At 41.0% G+C, this 21321-nt stretch overlaps 1 protein-coding gene across 1 annotated transcript; it reads right to left on the bottom strand.

The window, feature by feature from the left end:
• Window positions 1–11879: 11879 nt before the first annotated feature.
• LOC112843577 (polymeric immunoglobulin receptor) lies at window positions 11880–16458 on the bottom strand. Its single transcript, XM_025902510.1, has 6 exons — window positions 16173–16458; window positions 15714–16049; window positions 15204–15524; window positions 13876–14129; window positions 12880–13014; window positions 11880–12212 (listed from the first exon to the last, which is right to left on the bottom strand). Exons 1-5 carry the CDS (start codon window positions 16210–16212, stop codon window positions 12928–12930), a joined length of 1038 nt encoding a protein of 345 aa, XP_025758295.1. The 5' UTR covers window positions 16213–16458; the 3' UTR covers window positions 11880–12212; window positions 12880–12927.
• Between the last annotated feature and the right edge of the window lie 4863 nt (window positions 16459–21321).

Raw genomic sequence — 21321 nt, forward strand, 5'->3', positions numbered from 1 at the left:
GGGAAAAAAGTGCGAGAGAGACGTTGAGAAAAAGAAAAAACCCTTGTGTTGTTCACTTCAAAGACCCGGCTCTAAGAGCCGTTCCGATCACGACCAACACATCACTACTCTCTTGGTAGTGCTGTCACTTGGTGTTCGCTCTCTCTGCGGTAGAATATCACTTCCTGTTCCTGGTCAAACACAGTGGTGTTGTGCGTAGCTTATCTGCTTAGCAATTGAATTAAAAACTTTTAGATACCTTCTTTTTTCATAGTATAATCTTCACGTGCTTCATCCAAATCACGCTTTCTGTGTACTCACTACCTAATTTAAAGCCAAAGTATTCACTTACTGTGTCTGTACTGTTTCGCTAGCTCAGCTTAGCTGATCTCGGAAGCTTAGCTCGTAGCCAACTCGCTAGCAGCATGGCCTCTTCACCTGTCCCTCCTGCACTTTCCTGCTCATTGTGTCAGATGTTTAGTTACACTTCGGCCTCCTTTAGCAGTAATGATACTTGTAACAAATGTAGCATATTTGCAGCTCTGGAGGCCAGGATTACTGAATTGGAGACTCGGCTTCGCGCCCTTCATACACCCGTAGCTGGCCAGGCCCCTATAGCTGGTGCAACCGAAAGTAGCGTAGGCCCGGCTAGCTGTTACCCGGCAGACCCCAAGCAGCTGGGGAAAGAGGGCGGCTGGGTGACAGTGAGGAGGAAGCATAGTCCTAAACAGAAGCCCCCGGTACACCACCAAACTGTTTTAACCATTTTTCCCCACTCTGTGACACACATCTGCCGGGGGTCAAACTCTGGTAGTTCGTGATTCTGTTCTCAGACATGTGAATACAGCAACGATATTCAATTATCTTCCAGGGGCCAGAGCCGGCGACACTGAGGGAAATTTAAAACTGCTAGCTAACGGTAAACGTAAATTCAGTAAAATAAATAATAATTCACGTTGGCAGTAATGACACCTGGTTACATCAATCGGAGGTCACTAAAATCAATATTGAATTGGTGTGTAACTTTGCCAAAACAATTTGGGATTCTGTAGTTTTCTCTGGTCCCCTCCCCAGTCAGACCAAGAGTGACATGTTTAGTGGCAAGTTCTCCTTAAATCTCTAAAATTAGAAATATCCTGTCTCAGAGCAATGCTGAAAAACTAGTTCGTGCATTTATTACTTCTACTTATTCACTATTATCAGGATGTCCTAAAAAAAACAACAACCTGAAAACACTTCAGGTAATCCTGCAGCAAGAGTACTGACAGGGACTAGAAAGAGAGAGCATATTTCTCCTGTTTTGGAGAAATTGGTTTATTATTGTTAATCATATCAAAGTTGTATCACAAGGCTTTGAGAGCTACAGAAGTCTAACTTTACCCTGAAGAAACCAGCTGATGACAGCAGCATGCACATGAACCTCTTTGTAAGGGTTTTGTGCAAGTTGTCTCAGTATTGCCTGAACAAACTGACTGTTAGTGAAGCCTGAGTGATGTAGAAGTTTGAATTGGTCTGATTCACTGTGGTTAGTGTACATGTGACTGTTTCACTGATTGCTGGGAAAAAGTTTATGCTGATACCTCGACATTTCTTGAGAGGGAAGGAGCAACAGCAACAAAAAAAACAGGAAACAGTTTTTTTTTTACCACAGGCCTGATCAGCTGATCATGAACAATAATTAACTCACTCATTCTGACATGTTTCCAGTTTAGTTGCTTTTTGAAGCACCTAAATGAGGTGAAAATTTACAAAAAAATTTACAAAACACATTTAAAAAACATTTACAATAACGCAATTATCACAATTTAAAAATTTAACAAATGTAGAAACGCTGAATCAGATGTAATGAGGAAGTGGTGCAGACACTGAGTTTCCATCTTCAACCTCAGCACATGTTCTAGGGGAGGAAAACAGGAGGAGCAAACGAAACCGTCTCACAAAGAAAAACACAAAATGAAGGTTTTCACGGAAAACTGATCTTCAAACACAGTGTGGAGAGTAATGAGAGAGAAGTGGAGGAAATCCTGAGACCATCATCAGGTAGAAACTAGGCTAAAACAAATCAATCTTCTAAACATGATGAAAACCAACAAACATGACATGTCCTCACTTTCAGCGCTCACATTTAAACATGAGCACCTAAGGAAGAGCTTTGATTTAAGCTGTTTATTCACACTGAGTTTAATATGACAAACAGAAGAGCCTTATCACTATTTTTAGTTGCTTGACCCAGGAAAAAATTCATCAATCGTCCCTTTTTTCTTCTCCAAAAGTTGAATCTGTTCATCTGGACGTAGCGTTTTTGTGGGAGAAACGTTTCGTCACTCATCCAAGTGACTTCTTCAGTCTCAGCTGACTGCAGGTTTCCTCAGTCTTATAAACAGTACATTTAATAATAATAATAATAATAATAATGGATTGCATTTATATAGCGCTTTTCGGGGCCCTCAAAGCGCTTTACAACTCCACTATTAAGCCACTCTCACATTCACACACTGGTGGAGGCAAACTACAGTAGTGCCCTGGGGCAGACTGACAGAAGCGAGGCTGCCATATTGCGCCATCGGCCCCTCTGGCCATCACCAGTAGGCAGTAGGTGAAGTGTCTTGCCCAAGGACACAACGAACGAGACTGTCCGAGCCGGGGCTCGAACAGGCAACCTTCCGGTTACAAGACGAACTGCCAACTCTTTGAGCCATGATCGCCCCATTTGCATAATTACTGAAACCAGCCCACTGAAGGAACAATGGGCTGGGAGGTCAGTTCCTTAATCTTAATTATGCAAATTCTCATGACCATTGATCAACAACCACTGACCAAAACCCACTGATCAAAGACCACTGATCAATGGCCATGAGTACCATTCACAGAGAGTTGGGGAATGGCTGCAATCACAGCATTGTAAGATGGTGACAGATGTACCCTTAGGCCCCCTCCTCGATTCAGAGATGGTCTTTCCCTTTTCACGTAAATGGCCTGCTTGACTCCGCGCTCAAACCAGCGTTCTTCCCTGTCCAGGATGTCCTGTCCTCATCATTGAAAGAGTGTCCACTGGCCTGTAGGTGTAAATAGATTGCAGAGTCCTGGCCTGATGAGGTAGCTCTTCTGTGTTGTGCCATCCGCTTCGCCAGAGGTTGTTTGGTTTCCCCGATGTATAAATCCTGGCAATCCTCCTGCACTTAACAGCGTACACTATGTTACTCTGTTTGTGTCGGGGGACCCGATCCTTGGGGTGGACCAGTTTTTGGCGCAGCGTATTTTGGGGTTTAAAAGTCACAGAGACCCGGTGTTTAGAAAAAATGTGTCTCAACTTTTCCGATACTCCTGACACATACGGGATCACTACAGGTTTTCGCTTGGGCAGCGGTTGTCCTTGTCTCCTGGATCCAGAGGTGTGGACTCGAGTCACATGACTTGGACTCGAGTCAGACTCGAGTCATTAATTTTATGACTTTAGACTTGACTTGAAAAAAGGTTGTAAGACTTGTGACTTGACTTGGACTTTTACACCAGTGACTTGGGACTTGAATTGGACTTGAACCTGTTTACTTGAAAAGACTTGATATTTTACCCAAATCTAAAATTTAACATACATATTATATAAAAAGTGAGGACCATTAATTCACTTTATTCATTCATTCATTCTTACCACACTCCGTATGTATGTGAGCGTGGGCTGTAGCACAGCCAATCAAATTAACCAGATTTGAAAAAAACAAGAACAAAAACGCTCGAGCCAAAAATGCTCCCAAGAGTAATTTCTTTCGGGTACATAAACTACGAAGTAGTCAACAAAAAACGAAATGCAATATGCAAAACATGCAAGAAGAGAATCACAGACGGAGATGGAACAACTTCCAACTTTGTCCGACATTTGAAATTGCTTTTTTTTTTTCTTTCTTTCTTTTTTTGCTACGATGAAATAGCTGACTTAGCTAACTTCATCTTATTAGCAAATGTTCTCCGGGCTACGTTGATGATACTGTTTGGCTTTAACAGGTATGATATGTTTGTCATGCTATTTTAAATCCGGTCCTGCAAGCGCATCCAAGAATAACATGCAACTTGTTAGCTCAGAATTGTCGGTGAATGGTGAGCAGGGTCCGTTTCAGAAAGTGGGTTCTGTAGCTGTACTCAGTCTCTCTCCGTCTCCTCCCCATCATTAACCCCGTAGATTTAACTCAGTTTAGACTGACAAATATTTATTTTACCATCACATCACAATTCAAAATCACTGTGTTTAATTTGCAATTAGTGTATGGTCGTGTTTAACTTTTGCATGTCTGAGCCTGGGAAAATTTTTTTTTTTGGTTAGAAAATCTGGCCCACCTTAGTGTGTAATTGAGTAGTCCTGCTATACATGGCCTTTTTCTTCTGTCATTTATGTCAATACATCAAATAAAATACTTTGATCTTATATTATTAGCTGTTGTTTATTTGCAAAGGTTATTCTCAACAGGGATGCTAGACAAAAACGGCGTTTTCTACAGACAGCCTACGCTCTCCACTTGCGAGTGAAAAAAGAAAAAACACCCCTTCCCTATTGGTGTTAGAGTTTACCATGTCAGCCAATCAAAAAAAATGATAAGGCAACATGTGACATTTGGTTGTTTAGGGAGAAGGGGAAGTTTTTAGGAGTGACACCCGCGACGGAAAGCGGGCGAGCGAAAGAAAGAGAGAGAGAGAGTTTTCATATGTGAGACATTAGTGACGTTTAGCGTGTTTGGAGGCTGTAGTTAGTTTGTTGTGTAGTTATTGTTTTGTATTGTGTGTCAGTTAGACTGCTGAATTTCATATTTGATCTAAAAAAGCTGTCAAAGGCAGATTCCAGTGTAAACGCTGTCTCCACATAGAAAACTGGACTGTTGCACCTCCAGTTGTCAGACCTGCAGGGTTTAGGCCTGTGGTGTTCTCCTCCGTCTTATACTGAACACAAACTACATTTTTTGGACTGGCACAAATAATTTGTGTGCCTTCTTATTTGATGCAGCACACCTGATTGTTCTGTAAATAGATTTAAATGGTTATATAAAAAACGCCTGAGGCCTTGGCTGCATTTTTAGGTAAATAGTACCATATAACTTTGTTGTTTGCAAAACTTGTTCATAATTTTTAGAAATGTACAATTTCTATTTGCATTTCAAGTTATGAAAATGATTCTTTAAACATGTAAAAAAATATAACTTTTTTCTACTCGGATTCTGAATTTTTTGTCTGAATTTAGATCAACTGTGCTAATATAGTATACTAAAATGAAAAAAATAACTCAAGTTTCAGATATTTGAGGTTGTGCTGAAAATAATGATACCAAACAAGGCAAGAAAAACATATTTTAAAGGTGAAATATAGAGCTAAAATCAAAAGTAGTCAAGAACGGCCAATTATACCCTGGACCCCAGAGGGTTAAAAAAAAGACTTGAAAGGACTTGAAATTCAAAGTTTCGGACTTGGGACTTGACTTGAAAGTTGTCTGTCTTGACTTACGACTTGACTCTGACTTGCTTGACTTTACTTGAGACTTGACTTGTGACTTGAGGATAAAGACTTGAGACTTACTTGAGACTTGCAAAACAATGACTTGGTCCCACCTCTGCCTGGATCAGCTGGAGCTTTCTTTAGGTGCCTTTCCAGCTTCGACAAAAGTCCAGCTGGGATAACCACATTTACTCAGGACCTTCTTGATGTGCTGTTCTTCTGCCTCCCTGACCGCTTTGTCAGTGGGGATGGTGTTCGCTCTGTTTTGTAGCGTCCTGATGACACCCAGTTTGTGCTCCAGTGGATGATGAGAGTAAAACCTTAGATACTGATCCGTATTTGTAGGTTTACGCTACGTCCAGATGAACAGATTCAACTTTTGGAGATTTACCTTCCTGGATGATTGAGAATGCATCAAGAGGTCCTTTTTTCTTCTTTCTTTTGCAATATGAAAAACCAAAAATAAAACACTGTTTTGTAAAAACAGGTGTAGCCCAGACTGGAATTTGGGAGTAGATACTCATAATTCCCATGGACTTAAATGCCACAGTGACATAAGGTGTTCACAGTTAATTTTATGTGATGTAACTGTACCCTAAATGTAATTTGCCCTGTAATATGTCACAAGGTAAATACAGGTAATTAGAGCAATGAAACTATTATGTTAATCATAAAGTATTATTTTATGGTATGTAACTCTGAAGGGAGTTAAAATATTGTTCAGAGTTCTAATTTTCTGGAGGCCCGTGAAGGTAGCAGAGGACGGGACCTGTGTATCTGTTGTAGTGATGGGATTTTCGGCTCGGCTCATAAAAAAGATCCGGCTCTTTCGGCTCCGAACCAGCTTCAGGTTGTTTTGTTGCTTTAATTAATTTATTATTAACAATAATATAAAATTATGCACAGTAGGAGTTACTAATGTAAAAAAGCGTGGTTTTATTTATATATGTTTATATATAAATTAGAGATGGACCGATCCGATATTATGTATCGGTATCGGTCCGATACATGTTGGCTGTTGGAACTATACTAAATAATGTTATGTCCAGTTATCCTCCAATCAGGGTGGAGGTAGGGCATGTTTGACAGCCTGTGGGTAAAAACTTCTGTTGAGTCTGTTTGTCTTCGACCTGATGGACCTGTAGCGTTTACCAGAGGGAAGGGGGGAAAAAAGTGAGTGTCCAGGGTGTGAGGGGTCTTTGATGATGATGCTGGCTTTCTGCTGAAGTCTGCCAGTATACAGGGAGTGCAGAATTATTAGGCAAATGAGTATTTTGTCCACATCATCCTCTTCATGCATGTTGTCTTACTCCAGTGGTTCCAAAATGCCCCCATTTTTTACAAGAAAAATGTAAAAATACAAATACAAAATACTGTTACTGTTAATCTGACTATCTTCAGGTTTTACACGCTTACATATACACACGCAGTTACTGTCCCTCCATTTAGAAAGGCAGAGGCGTGACGGTGTGATTATTTTACGTGTAGTTGTTGTTTTTTTTTCCTGTGTACCGTATTTTCACGACCATAAGGCGCACTTAAAAGTCTTAGATTTTCTTCAAAAAGTACGGCGCGCCCTATAGCGCAGTGCGCCCTGTGTGTTGTAATGAGGACGTAGTAGAGAACACCATGAGAACGCTAAAGGGTGAAGTGTGGGTGTTGACTTTATCGCACATACCTGTATAAAAGAACAGGTATGTGCGTTATGCAGGACATCTTTGTTTTAACAACCCTGAAAATGGCAAAGAGACACGCTTACGAAGCACAGTTTAAACTGAAGGCCATCAGCTACGCGGAGGAACATGGAAATCGAGCAGCGGCGAGAGAATTTAAGATTAACGAATCGATGGTTCGCAAATGGAGGAAGCTAGAAAACAAGCTCCGGCAGGTCAAGAAAACGCAGCTGAGTTTCCGCGGACATAAGGCGAGGTGGCCCGAGTTGGAGGAAAGACTCGAGTGGTGGATCATCGAGCAAAGAACGAGCGGGAGAAGCGTTTCGACGGTCACCATTCGGCTAAAAGCAGTTTCACTAGCTGAAGAGATGAACATTGAACATTTCCAAGGAGGCCCGTCTTGGTGCTTTCGTTTTATGAAACGGTGCCATTTTTCCATCCGGACCAGGACTACGGTAGCGCAGCAACTTCCAGCGGATTACCGGTATAAGGAAAAGCTGGCCATCTTCCGCTCCTACTGCAGCAAACACATCGGCGACAAAAACATCCAGCCCAGCCACATCACAAACATGGACGAGGTCCCGCTCACTTTTGACATCCCGGTGAGTCACACTGTGGAGAAGAAGGGGACCAGCACGGTAGCGATACGCACAACGGGGTATGAAAAATCTTCTTTTACTGTTGTGCTTGGCTGCCATGCTAATGGACAGAAACTGCCACCTATGGTGATTTTTAAGCGAAAGACTTTGCCTAAAGAGAAGTTTCCAGCAGGAATCATCATTAAGGCAAATGAAAAGGGCTGGATGGATGAGGAAATGATGAAAGAGTGGCTGAGGGAGGTGTATGTAAGGAGACCAGGTGGTTTTTTCCACGCATCACCATCGCTCTTGATCTGTGACTCTATGCGTGCCCATCTCACAGCCGATGTGAAAAAACAAGTGAAGCAAATGAACTCTGAGCTTGCTGTCATTCCGGGAGGCCTGACAAAGGAACTCCAACCGCTGGACATCGGTGTGAACCGCCCATTCAAAGTAAGGCTGCGAGCGGCCTGGGAGCGATGGATGACCGATGGAGACCACAGTTTCACCAAGAGTGGAAGGCAGCGCCGGGCGAGTTACGCCACAATTTGCCAATGGATTGTAGATGCTTGGGCTAACATGTCTGCTGGCACTGTTGTTCGAGCTTTCGCAAAAGCCGGCATCATTTCCGAGGAGCCGCACGGCACGGAAAGTGACTCTGACAGTGAAGAAAGTGAACCTGGCATGTTTGATGGAGATTTAGCACAGCTGTTCAATTCAGACACAGAGGATGAGGACTTCGATGGGTTTGTTTGATGATAAAAATGTGAGTACCAAACTTTGTTTTGCTCCTGCTTTATTTTTAAATACGCACACTTGTATGCTTGTGTGTTGTTGATGATGACGATTACTGGTAATAAAAATGTGAGTACCAAACTCAGTTTTGCTCCCGCTTTATTTTTAAATACGCATACGGTACTTGTATGCGCCCTATAATCCAGTGCGCCTTATGTGTGTGATAAATACAGTAATGGCACACATAACTGAGACTGCGCCTTTTAGTACAGTGCGTCTTATGGTCGTGAAAATACGGTAATAATATTCAACATTGCTGTCAATACATTTTTCAAAAAATGCCTCTCTGTGCAAAATGGGTTTAAACACATAAACAGCTGTGGGATGCTGTTTGTCCGTGATTTGAACTGGGGGGACAAATCGTGGCAGGATCAGCCTGATATTATTTGTATCCCACTGTAACTTTACTGCATAAAGAGCTAACATGTCCAAAATGTCAGGAGTAGTTAGTTATTACAAGTAGTGTTTGTGAACTAAAAATCAAGAATGTGGGATACTGTTTGTCCATGATTTGGAGAGCCCAGCGCTGCTCCCGACAAAGGGAAACTAATTTTGCAGGGGAGACCTACCTTGGCACTTGTGCAGGTGAAGCCAAAGGGAAGATATGCTTCACCATATTTTCTAGTCTTTGGCTTGGAAGGAAGTTGGTTTGGAAACATATTCAGCGATGCTTCATCTCCTGGTTTGCATTTGTGTGAGAGCCCCGTCAAAAACCTGTTCACAGTGTCCAAGCGCTCTTTTTTTTTTTTTTCTTTTCATACCGCGCCCCCCCTGCAATGGCTCTGCGCCCCCCCTAGGGGGCGGTCCCCACACTTTGGGAACCTCTGTCTTACTCCAAGCTGTATTGGCTCGAAAGCCCACTAACAATTAAGCATATTAGGTGATGTGCATCTCTGTAATGAGAAGGGGTGTGGTCTAATGACATCAACACCCTATATCAGGTGTGCATAATTATTAGGCAACTTCCTTTCCTTTGGCAAAATGGGTCAAAAGAAGGACTTGACAGGCTCAGAAAAGTCAAAAATAGTGAGATATCTTGCAGAGGGATGCAGCAGTCTTAAAATTGCAAAGCTTCTGAAGCGTGATCATCGAACAATCAAGCGTTTCATTCAAAATAGTCAACAGGGTCGCAAGAAGCGTGTGGAAAAACCAAGGCGCAAAATAACTGCCCATGAACTGAGAAAAGTCAAGCGTGCAGCTGCCAAGATGCCACTTGCCACCAGTTTGGCCATATTTCAGAGCTGCAACATCACTGGAGTGCCCAAAAGCACAAGGTGTGCAATACTCAGAGACATGGCCAAGGTAAGAAAGGCTGAAAGACGACCACCACTGAACAAGACACACAAGCTGAAACGTCAAGACTGGGCCAAGAAATATCTCAAGACTGATTTTTCTAAGGTTTTATGGACTGATGAAATGAGAGTGAGTCTTGATGGGCCAGATGGATGGGCCCGTGGCTGGATTGGTAAAGGGCAGAGAGCTCCAGTCCCACTCAGACGCCAGCAAGGTGGAGGTGGAGTACTGGTTTGGGCTGGTATCATCAAAGATGAGCTTGTGGGGCCTTTTCGGGTTGAGGATGGAGTCAAGCTCAACTCCCAGTCCTACTGCCAGTTTCTGGAAGACACCTTCTTCAAGCAGTGGTACAGGAAGAAGTCTGCATCCTTCAAGAAAAACATGATTTTCATGCAGGACAATGCTCCATCACACGCGTCCAAGTACTCCACAGCGTGGCTGGCAAGAAAGGGTATAAAAGAAGAAAAACTAATGACATGGCCTCCTTGTTCACCTGATCTGAACCCCATTGAGAACCTGTGGTCCATCATCAAATGTGAGATTTACAAGGAGGGAAAACAGTACACCTCTCTGAACAGTGTCTGGGAGGCTGTGGTTGCTGCTGCACGCAATGTTGATGGTGAACAGATCAAAACACTGACAGAATCCATGGATGGCAGGCTTTTGAGTGTCCTTGCAAAGAAAGGTGGCTATATTGGTCGCTGATTTGTTTTTGTTTTGTTTTTGAATGTCAGAAATGTATATTTGTGAATGTGGAGATGTTATATTGGTTTCACTGGTAAAAATAAATAATTGAAATGGGTATATATTTGTTTTTTGTTAAGTTGCCTAATAATTATGCACAGTAATAGTCACCTGCACACACAGATATCCCCCTAAAATAGCTAAAACTAAAAACAAACTAAAAACTACTTCCAAAAACATTCAGCTTTGATATTAATGTGTTTTTTGGGTTCATTGAGAACATGGTTGTTGTTCAATAGTAAAATTATTCCTCAAAAATACAACTTGCCTAATAATTCTGCACTCCCTGTATAGTCTTGATAGTGATCTAATTTTACACAGGTATGTTGCAACAGGGACACAGGTAAAAGTTTCAGAACACCGACCCTCTTGGACTGGAGTTTGGAACTGGTGGTTTAAAAAGTCTAGTCAGTGATGAGTATTACCCAGTAGGCCCTCCCTGGTAGTGGGAAGTTTTGGCTCTTGTGGCACGGCCATGGTCAGATCTTCAGATGGTGTCATCTGCTCATCGTAAAAGCTACAGGAAGAGACAACCCCAAATAATCCTAGGCGCTCTTCTTTATACTCATTGCGTGTTGTTCTTGCAACACACAAATTTACCCTTTCTGTATAGAAACAGCAGAGGCAACAAGAGGTTGCTGGGAAGATTGAACCAGACACCCCATGACATTAACATGCATCCATTAAGTCCTCCTGTAATATACACTACAGACCAATTAAGATCCCAAAAAAATTTCAACGCCATCATTCCCAGTATGGTCACAATGGTGTAAAATGTCCTCTTCTTTGATTGGTCAACCCTGTCCCTGTTCCTGCTCTCTTCTCTTGGGCCTGAATGAATTTAATACACGGAGAACAGAAAGGCTGCAGAAGGAGGAGACGGTTAAAGACAATGTCAAGTGGCAAAAATTCACAATGGAGACGATGATATCTTCTATAATTATGCAACCTGCTATAGCAAAGCAAAGCAGCCAAACACAGGCTATGCTGATTATCCTGATTCTGACCCCTCTTTCTTTCCTTAAGCTTTCACCCCAACCGGTCACAGCAGATGACCGCCCCTCCCTGAGCCTGGTTCTGCCGGAGGTTTCTTATAGGGGGTCATATGATTGTTGGGTTTTTCTCTGTATTTATTATTGTGCAATCTACTGTACAATATAAAGCGCCTTGAGGCGACTTCTGTTGTGATTTGGCGCTGTATAAATAAAATTGAATTGAATTGAATTGAATTGAATTGATAAGTGATGGGATGAACAGCAGCCATGTAGTGCTCCACACAAGTCAGCATGTGAAAGACAATCAGTCCAAACCAGCAGATAGAGTAAAGAAAGAACGCCCAGGATAACATGTTTAAATTATTAACGATGATACTACGTAAGCCGAAGATAGACCCAAAGACAGCAAAAAGGTCCATGATGATGATGTTGTAGGTGAAGCAGTCAGAGTGACTCAGTGTTACTTCCATGAAGGTGGAGCCTTTTTTCCTCCATTCTTGGAGACCATGTTGGAGGATGAGGATGCAGATGGGGAGGACGAGGAAGATGGTGGTGATGCTAAATGCACGATAGATGAAGGAGCTCGGTTCAGAGATGAGGCAGTGCAAATATAGAGGGAGGGAGGTGTTCATGGAGGAAAGATGCAGATCTAAATTGAAGAATGATGCCTTTGCCAACATCTGGGGAAAAAATGAATAGAATAGATCTTCATTCTCATTTCACAACAACAAAATTTTGGGTACTTCACACAAACTGTGCAGAAATGGAATATAAATAGTAAGACAGCGGGAATAAAAAGAAGAAAAAATACATTTTGTCTGTTTAGACTTTATATAGTTTGTTTATTCAACTTTCCCCCCTTTTTTCTCGTAATTTTTATTATGTATTTTATTTCTTCCATTGTAAGAATGTATAATTTTTCTACAATATAATACAGTATATGATACTATCATTTTACCACCAAGTCTTTGATTAACATTTGTCAATGTGTGAACACATGTGATGCAAAATGTGAGAGAAACATCTGGGACAAAAGATTATTAAAGTTTATACCACCTGGAGCTCATTATCATGGCTGTATTTAAGACCAGTGTTGACCCGACTCTTCGCCAGATCTTCTGCTAACCAGCGTCAGCATCAAAAACTGAGCTCACTATTGGAGCTCGGAATAACCCCAGATTTTTTGAAGCTTATTAGACCACACAAACAAATAAATCCAAAACATCATCAGCGACCAACTTCTGTTAGTTACAAAAAAATTAAAGAATTTACTAAATCAAACTACCAGATCAGATTCTAAATGTCATTAAGTTTCAGGAACAGGCTGAAAGACATAAAAACAGTTACACTGAAAATTTGGAGGGTGTCAGACGATTTTCTATCAGTGTTTAATTTTTAGACTCCCGTGTTTAATGATGAAGAGTAGGTTTTTGTCCTGGACTTTTCAGCTTTGGAGATTGGAGTCCAGTTCTCATATGTGACCTGAAAAACAAAAGAATAATATTAAACCTAAGATTCAGAATTGAAACAAATGAGAGTTAATGACCTTGTAGTACCATATCACCCTATTAGAGCACTTCGCTCTCGCTCTGCAGGCCTACTTGTTGTTCCTAGAGTATTTAAAAGTAGAATTGGAGGCAGAGCCTTCAGTTTTCAGGCCCCTCCTCTGTGGAACCAGCTTCCAGTTTGGATTCGGGAGACAGACACTATCTCTACTTTCAAGATTAGGCTTAAAACTTTCCTTTTTGCTAAAGCATATAGTTAGGGCTGGACCAGGTGACCCTGAATCCTCCCTTAGTTATGCTGCAATAGACGTAGGCTGCCGGGGATTCCCATGATGCAGTGAGTTTTTCCTTTCCAGTCACCTTTCTCACTCACTATGTGTTAATAGACCTCTCTGCATTGAACCATATCTGTTATTAATCTCTGTCTCTCTTCCACAGCAGGTCTTTATCCTGTTTTCCTTCTCTCACCCCAACCGGTTGCAGCAGATGGCCCCGCCTGAGCCTGGTTCTGCCGGAGGTTTCTTCCTGTTAAAAGGGAGTTTTTCCTTCCCACTGTCGCCAAAGTGCTTGCTCATAGGGGGTCATATGATTGTTGGAGTTTTCTCTGTACCTATGAAGCGCCTTGTGGCGACTTTTGTTGATTTGGTGCTATATATATAAAATTGAACTGAATTGAATTGAATTGAATTGAATTTAAAAATAAGAAGCACACAGTTCTTTCCAGAGAAAGGAAAAACAAAATCTGATGTACTGTAACAACATTACTGTGATAAGAAGACCAGCAGAACTGCAGCATATTGCACTTTCATTCTGAAACCTACATAACAAAAAATCTCACCTCCATTTTTTTGTCATCTGCATTTTCACTTGTCTTCAGTGCAGTGTTCCTCCTTGTCTTACAAATGTAGTGGAGCAGGAAGAAAACAGCCATCAGCAAAACACCAACCAATGACACGCAAACACCCAGAGGAAAGAAGGACTCAGGACAATTTGATGAAGGTGCAGAGACTCCTGCAGTGAAACTCTGACTCGTTGTTGTTGTTGTTGTTGTTGTTGTTGTTGTTGTTGTTGTTGTGGTAGGTGGGTTTGAAGCTGTGAACAGTAAACACAAAAAAATAGAATACCAAATCAGTGGTGATGCACAAAAATCCAAACATTAATCAAACACAAAAGGCAGCTTTTACATTATAATGAAGCCTTTCAGATAGTTTCAGATAAGTGATCTCAGTCTATTCACATCAGCTGATGAGGTCATACTCTTTAAATGATTAATTTTTTTTTTTTTTATCTAGCATAGAGTATTTAAATTGTTTTCAGATGGTTACAGTGGCTGTGTAGCTTTTCAAGGTTAAACTATGGTGAAAATTTCAGAATTTTTTTTTTATTTTAGATTTACAATCACAATTTCTGCAGATGTTTTTACAAATGATACACACACTTTTTAACAAGTTTTTAGATTTTAAATTACTAAAATAACATGAGCTGATATAAAACTTCATCATTAATGTTTCAAGCCACATTTGAGACACTTTAAAGCAGGTTTAGGTTGTCAGATAAGCATAATGCCACCACTGCAGCACTACTGTAACAGGTGTGTTGAGGTGGCATCAGCCGGGAAGCTATTATTTATGTCTGAACAACAATTATTATCATCAGTGGTACAAATACTTTGTTTTTGTACTGAAAGAAAATTTTCAAGTTTACTTGAGTAACTTTTTACTTTTACTCCCCACATTTTAACACAAATTTCTGTATTTTCTACATTTCAAATACAGGCTCATTACTTTCGTTTCGACTGTATCATCTTTTCTACTCTGGAGTTAAAATGGACCGGAACGAGTGCAGGTGTTAATTTGTGGTTGTGGTCCTTCAAACTAGAGCTAGCACTACAAAAGAGGAGGAAGAATGAAGGGAGTTACTTTTTTAGTGGCAGGACATTTTAAATTCAGCATTACTGTCAGCTCAACAAATATCAGCAAACACAGAAATCAGAAGCCCAGAAAAATGGGAAGGTTGTGTCAGGAAAGGCATCCGGGACGAGATTTGGAGCAAAGTTTGAGTTTTTGATTGCAAGTTTTTGTTTTCCACAAACCAAACAAAAAACTTATCAAAGAATATAAAAAAATGTTTGTACTATTTCGAAAAAAAAAACAACCCATAACTTACCATCAATGACAACAACATTGTCACTGTGGTATGAATCTGGAGACAGAGGGTTTCCATAACCACATATGTACCCTCCTGTGTCTGACTTGGTCAGCTGTGTGATGGTTGCATACAGTCCAAACACAGATCCTGGTCTGTATTCAATGCTGTATCTGCCACTCTCAGCTTTATCATTAGTTGTGTCAATGAGGATCTCCCCTTCATTCTTACACTGATTCTTACAGAAGAACTTCCTGTGTCCATATGTGTTGTTGGAACATACCAATATGACTGCTTCTCCCTCAGTTTGTGTGCGATAAAAACCAACATTTTTATCCAGATCTGTGAAATAGAAGAACATTAATTAGTCTGAACTTCCTGAAAGTAGTTGCATTATGATCATATTTCATAAAAGTAGTAACCTTTAATTAATTATACTGCTTAAAGTAAAAGTGCTCAGATTTTCTATAGGAGAGCTAGTCAGGGGGGTCTCCACACTTTTGACTTCAGTGGTTGTTAGTACAAACTCACCATTTGAAACTCTGACCTCAAACTCTGCGTATGAATCTGGAAAAGAAGGTCTTCCCAAAGCACACCTGTACTTTCCTGAGTCAGAGTAGATCATATGTGTAAAGGTCACGGACACAATTCCTCTTCCTGGAGATCCATCTTTATATTTAATGCTAAATCTGCCACTCTGAGCTGTGCTTCCATCTGTTTTAATGAGGATATCTTCTGCTCTCTCGCATTTTTCCTTACAGAAAAACTTTGTGCTTCCAGACAAAGTTAAGTGGCAGTTAAGTGAAGCATTTCCTCCTTCAGCTGCTGACCAAATATTGGGCTTTGCCTTGACGAGCACAGCTGGATCTGTCAGATAACAAGAAAAAAGATAATCCAAGCATGTCTACAAATATGTGCATTTAATACATTTCCTCTATTTAACAAGATACAGGTCAGCATGAAAGAGACAATGAGGTAATCAGTCCTCACCTGACCAGAACCAGAAGAAGAGAATAAGAAGGATTTTCATTCTGGTTTTGAACCTGATGCAGAAAAGTTGTTGAACTCCAGAAGAGCAGCGTCTGACACTTTACTCCATCTGTGTCGGTCAGATCAGTCAGAAAATTGTAGTTGCTCTGTGAGTTGCTTCTTTTTTTCATCACTTCCTTCAAGTTTTTTAGTTGCACCCAAAACATGCAAATTAGGATAGTGATGTGACCAAATCTGTAGAAAATGATGATGAATGATGATGGTTCATGGTTTGTTTCTCTCATTGGGTTAAAAAAATGAGTTTTTTGTAATTATGAAGTTATTCTTGGTAAATCCTAATCAATCAGAGGTTACAAATATCTGCTATACTACAGTTAGATTAGGAATATGCAGGGCAGTGACAAACATCCTAATGCTTGTTCAGTTTGAGGAACTTGTTTATTTTGTAGCTAAAACTTGAGGACTTGCTGGATTTTGAATAATGACTCCTGCTGAATATGGAGTTGAGGAAATGCTGCAGTCCTGAATTTGACACAGCTGTTCTCATCTCAAGAGTCACAGGACTGTATTCTGTATGTATCAACCTTCATTAAGCATAGGTCTTAAAGTGTGTAAGGAACTACACTTGTTTACTGGATGGTGACGGTCTTGGCTTTGTCAGGTACTGATAAAAGCATAAAGCATATGTGTTCAGTTTCCTATAACACAGCTGACTGCCACACCTTGGTTTTACAGGAACTGCTGCTGAGATGACGCAGTAGCAGCTAAAAGCAGCAATGGCAGCACTGACTTTACAACAGTAATTATTGTTCTTATATCTGTGGTTATTTGGTGTTTTGGTAACATTTTCTTTTTTTAATGCATCAATATTTTGATGATCACACAAAAGTGCACAATTCATGATTAGGATTATTGGTTATTATTATCAGTACTGTTACTGTTGTCTGGTAAATAGTAACGTTTTAGTGTATTACATCACAATGTGACGGTGGTGCTATGTAGCAGGCTGGAGTTGGACCCAAACACAAGACTCGAACACAAAAGGGAAAACTAAAAGAGGCAGCTTTTATTTCTGTAACAAAACACTCTAAACTAAATACATGAAAACAAAACCCAACACTGGAAACTGAGAACTGAAAACTAGAAGGTAGGAATGGGGAACTGAGAAGAAAACAAGGAGATGAGATGGCCACAAGGCCAAAAGGAAAACACACAGCAATGTGGGACGACACGACAACAGGCGAATGGATGAATGGATGTGTCATGATATGATCAAGAAAGGAAGGGGCCAAGACTGCGTTCTGTGCTGCTCCCCTGATCTCTATATCTTGTTTAGGAAACCACAGTGTATAACTATTTGCTACCCATGAGGTCAGAAAAGCACCTGGGGTGAAGAATATGCAGAAGTGAGAGTGAGGCAGAACTGAAAAAACAAAACAAAAAGACAAAAAAGATGATGCTAAATGTCAAAAGAAAAAAAAAGTCCAAAAGGGAAAATGTCAGTCAGAGACCGGGGGGTGTTCTATGAAGCGAGAAAAGGTTAGTGAGGTGTGTCGAGCTACAAGTGAAAGTTTTCAGTGTCATTTAGGGTGGCTCTCTTTCTACCTGGTTAGATACAATTAGTTTCAGTTGAGTTTTATTTATGTAGCACCAAACTCAACAACAGTCATCTCAACTTTACATTGTAAGATAAAGACCCAACAATAAATAAGAGAGAAAACCTCAACTATCATATAATCACCTCTGAACAAGCACATCGTGACAGTGGGAAGAAAAAACTCACATTTAAAAGGAAGAAACCTCCGCAGTACCAAGCTCAGGGCCATCTGAGGTGAACAGTTGGGGAGTAGATCACCATGGTAACTGATGCTGAACACATATCCTGGTTCAGAGCAGGTTATGTTGAGACTTTTAGTTTAAAATCCACTGGAGAGACACATTAGGTGTGGTCAGTGGCGGTCCTAGCCTGTTTGGCGCCCTGGGCGAACACCCCCTCTGGCGCGCCCCCCCACACACACACACACACACACGCACACACACACATGTATGCAAACGGCTACTAAACAGACATCATAATTCGTCATACAATGAGAACAGGACAAATCAACAATTGACACTGACTAATTAATATTATATTACTGTATATATTTTTTGGAGTTTAGTCTGTTACTGTTACTATTTTTACCATTTCTTCTTGGAGGAACTGTAACCCACATAATTAAGAAAGTATTCTGAAAGTTTTAGGATACATGACCTGCCATTATCCAATGACTCATCTGCTTACCTGTATCTTTCTCCATGTAGGAGCCATAATTAAATGTATTGAATTTTAATGATCACTGGGTTTTCATTTGTTTGGTTGCGGTGATGTGTAACGGGAGTCACGTGGGTGGTAGCGGTGACGTTAAGAGGGCGTTGTCAGTCTGTCTTTCACTGGTTTGATTTTGACAAAGCAGGGCTGGGTAGCCGTAGTTTTTGTTGACCGCAGCACAACGAGTTTCCCCTTGTTGCATTAGAGCCTGTGACGTTTTAAGAGTTTGAATCGCGAGCCGATCACATTGCTCTGTAAACTTTTCAAGCACTTTAATAAACAAGCAAGAAATTCCACCTCTCGCATTATTGCGTAAAGTTGACAGCGCGTCAGGCAAATAGGCAGGCTCCATCCCCGGCCTCTAGCGACTGTGGAAGTCGCTACACTCCTCTTCTTTTCTCTTTTTTTAAACTTTAAAAACGGGTTGTGTGTGAGACTTTAAATCAACAAAATATAAAATATACATTTTAAATTGTTATTGATCCCTTTACCCCGAGTCCTAAAGTGTATATTTAGGTTTTTACTCTTAAATATTTATTGTTTGTTTCCTTGCACTGCAGTAACTGGAGCCTCGTCGTCTCGTCTCTCTATATACTGTACTGTATGTAGCGGAGATGACAATAAAGTTTACTTTGACTTCAGCAGCGAGCAGGCGCGCCGAGGGCTCTCGCGCTCACTTTCCGCGTATAGAATTTTGAAAAAACATCAGTGCAAATTATAAGTCTGTATCATAATGTCTGGTGTTTTCGTGTTTGTTGGTTTGTTTTTATTTTGTTTTATTTTGCGAGTCGGTTATTAGATGCTGCTCCAGTCAGCCAGAGAATCCCCCGCTGCCCCGCCCTCTCCTCCCTGTGCCGCAAGCAGCAGGCGCACCTCGCAAACGGAGGGCGCCTTTACTCCCAGCAAATGGGCGATAGAAAACCGATCGGTGCCTATGACATTCCCAATATGCGCTGGCATGATGTCGGGGCAGCATGAGTACGAGCAATTTTTTTTTTTTTTTGCCGATGCCCGTGATGCCGCCCCGGGCAACCGCCCGTATCTAAAACCGCTACTGGGTGCGGTACACATTCTGATGTAGGAACACATTTTATATATGCAGCTTGGTAAACAAAGTCTTACTAACAGTACTGAATGAAGCCCAGCTGGGAAATCACAGCAGCTCTGATGATTGGTCTCATTTACACTGCTGGAAATGCAGCGAAAAAGATTAAAACTTTCACCAGTTCCTCTTTCTGACTATTGGTCACCAAGAACATCAGTTCAACCAAAAAATGACCTGTCCACAAACTAAGTTGATTTCTTTTTCAGTCTCTGAACAAATTTCAGAGCTGAGCACACTGACTGTAAAGTCTGTACTAAACAGCAGTAGGCCTACCAGAGTGATCTCTGTGGTTTGTAGTGATCAGGTACGACTGCGCCACCCACAGTGGGAAACAGAGAATGAGACAAGCAAACGGTACCTCAATTTGTTTTTCTCGATGTGGTGGAACAGCAACTCTGTTCTGAGTTCCGTTTGATTTGACTGGTAAATCAAGCTCTCTCTGTACCGTGACAGACAGCCTACATAACTGCAGCTGTGGTCCCAATCCATCTGCTGATCTCTCGCTCCCCTCTCCTCTCACTCATGAACAAGACCCCAAGAAACTTAAACTCCTCCACTTGGGGCAGTAACACACCCCTGACCAGGAGTGGACACTCCAGTCTTTTCCTGCTGAGCACCAAGTGCTGATGACTGTGGCCATCAGCACTTGGAGGTGCTGATTCTCATTCTCACTGCTTCACACTCGGCTTCAAACTGCTCCAGTGCGAGCTGAAGACCATGTGGAATTACAGGGATTATTTTACATAACCATCATCTTATCATTGCATTAATTATCATTTCATCGAAGTGTTTATTGAAGCTGCTGGCATTATGTTATAATTTATTTATTTTAATATTATTTTTTATCAGTTATATTTAAATGATTGAGTTATATATGTATCATAACTCATATGCTGAGTATATTGTTACAGTAAAATAGTAGCTGAGCAAAGGCCTGAATGTATTCAGCTTCTTGTGGTATTTGAGTTTGCTTAGTTACAGGTGACGGAAGGATGTCCAGTCCATGGTGACCTCAAAAGCCTTAGGTCATCACCATATTCGGAAGAGTATGCCACAAGGAGGAACCTCTATGTTGCATTTAATTCTTAAAATACATGAATGTTCTGTACATGCAAATTATGTGTTTGTAAGCGCAAGAAGGGGCGTTACAATACCCTGATGTTATAAAAGCAATCTAGAGTGTATTTTGGGTAGAGATGTACAACTGCTTTGCAGTTTGCACCTCTCCACGCGGCGTGCATTCATTAAAATCAATTGTTTGAACGGCCTTTTCTGGACTATCATTGTTTTACTCTCATCCTCAATTTCGAACCCGTAACAACCACCACCTGATGTATTAACAGGTGGTTTATACAGATAAACAATAACAATGGATACACAGAGATATAGCAAAATATATTAAAAGTTTTGGCTCCATAATAAACAGCAATTGAATAATGTGCAGTTTCACTTTTTATCTTGGATGCACATACACAACTGACCAGATGCCTGACAAGCATGGGGTGAGATTACATCAGGTGTTCCTGTTTTATGGGCTCAAATTGTGGTCATAAATATTTACAAATCCATCCAATCCAGGACACATACAAATCCTGATTTACAAGTACAAAATATTTATGACCACAATTTGAGCCCATACTGTTTCTCTTTGCTGCACTCTTTGACCCTCAGTTCTCTTCTGTACAGATACTACCACGTAGTCATGTAATTCTGTTGGACTGTTTACTTCAGTA

The sequence above is a fragment of the Oreochromis niloticus genome, linkage group LG3 (assembly GCF_001858045.2).
Source record: "Oreochromis niloticus isolate F11D_XX linkage group LG3, O_niloticus_UMD_NMBU, whole genome shotgun sequence".
NCBI classification, from domain to species: domain Eukaryota; kingdom Metazoa; phylum Chordata; class Actinopteri; order Cichliformes; family Cichlidae; genus Oreochromis; species Oreochromis niloticus.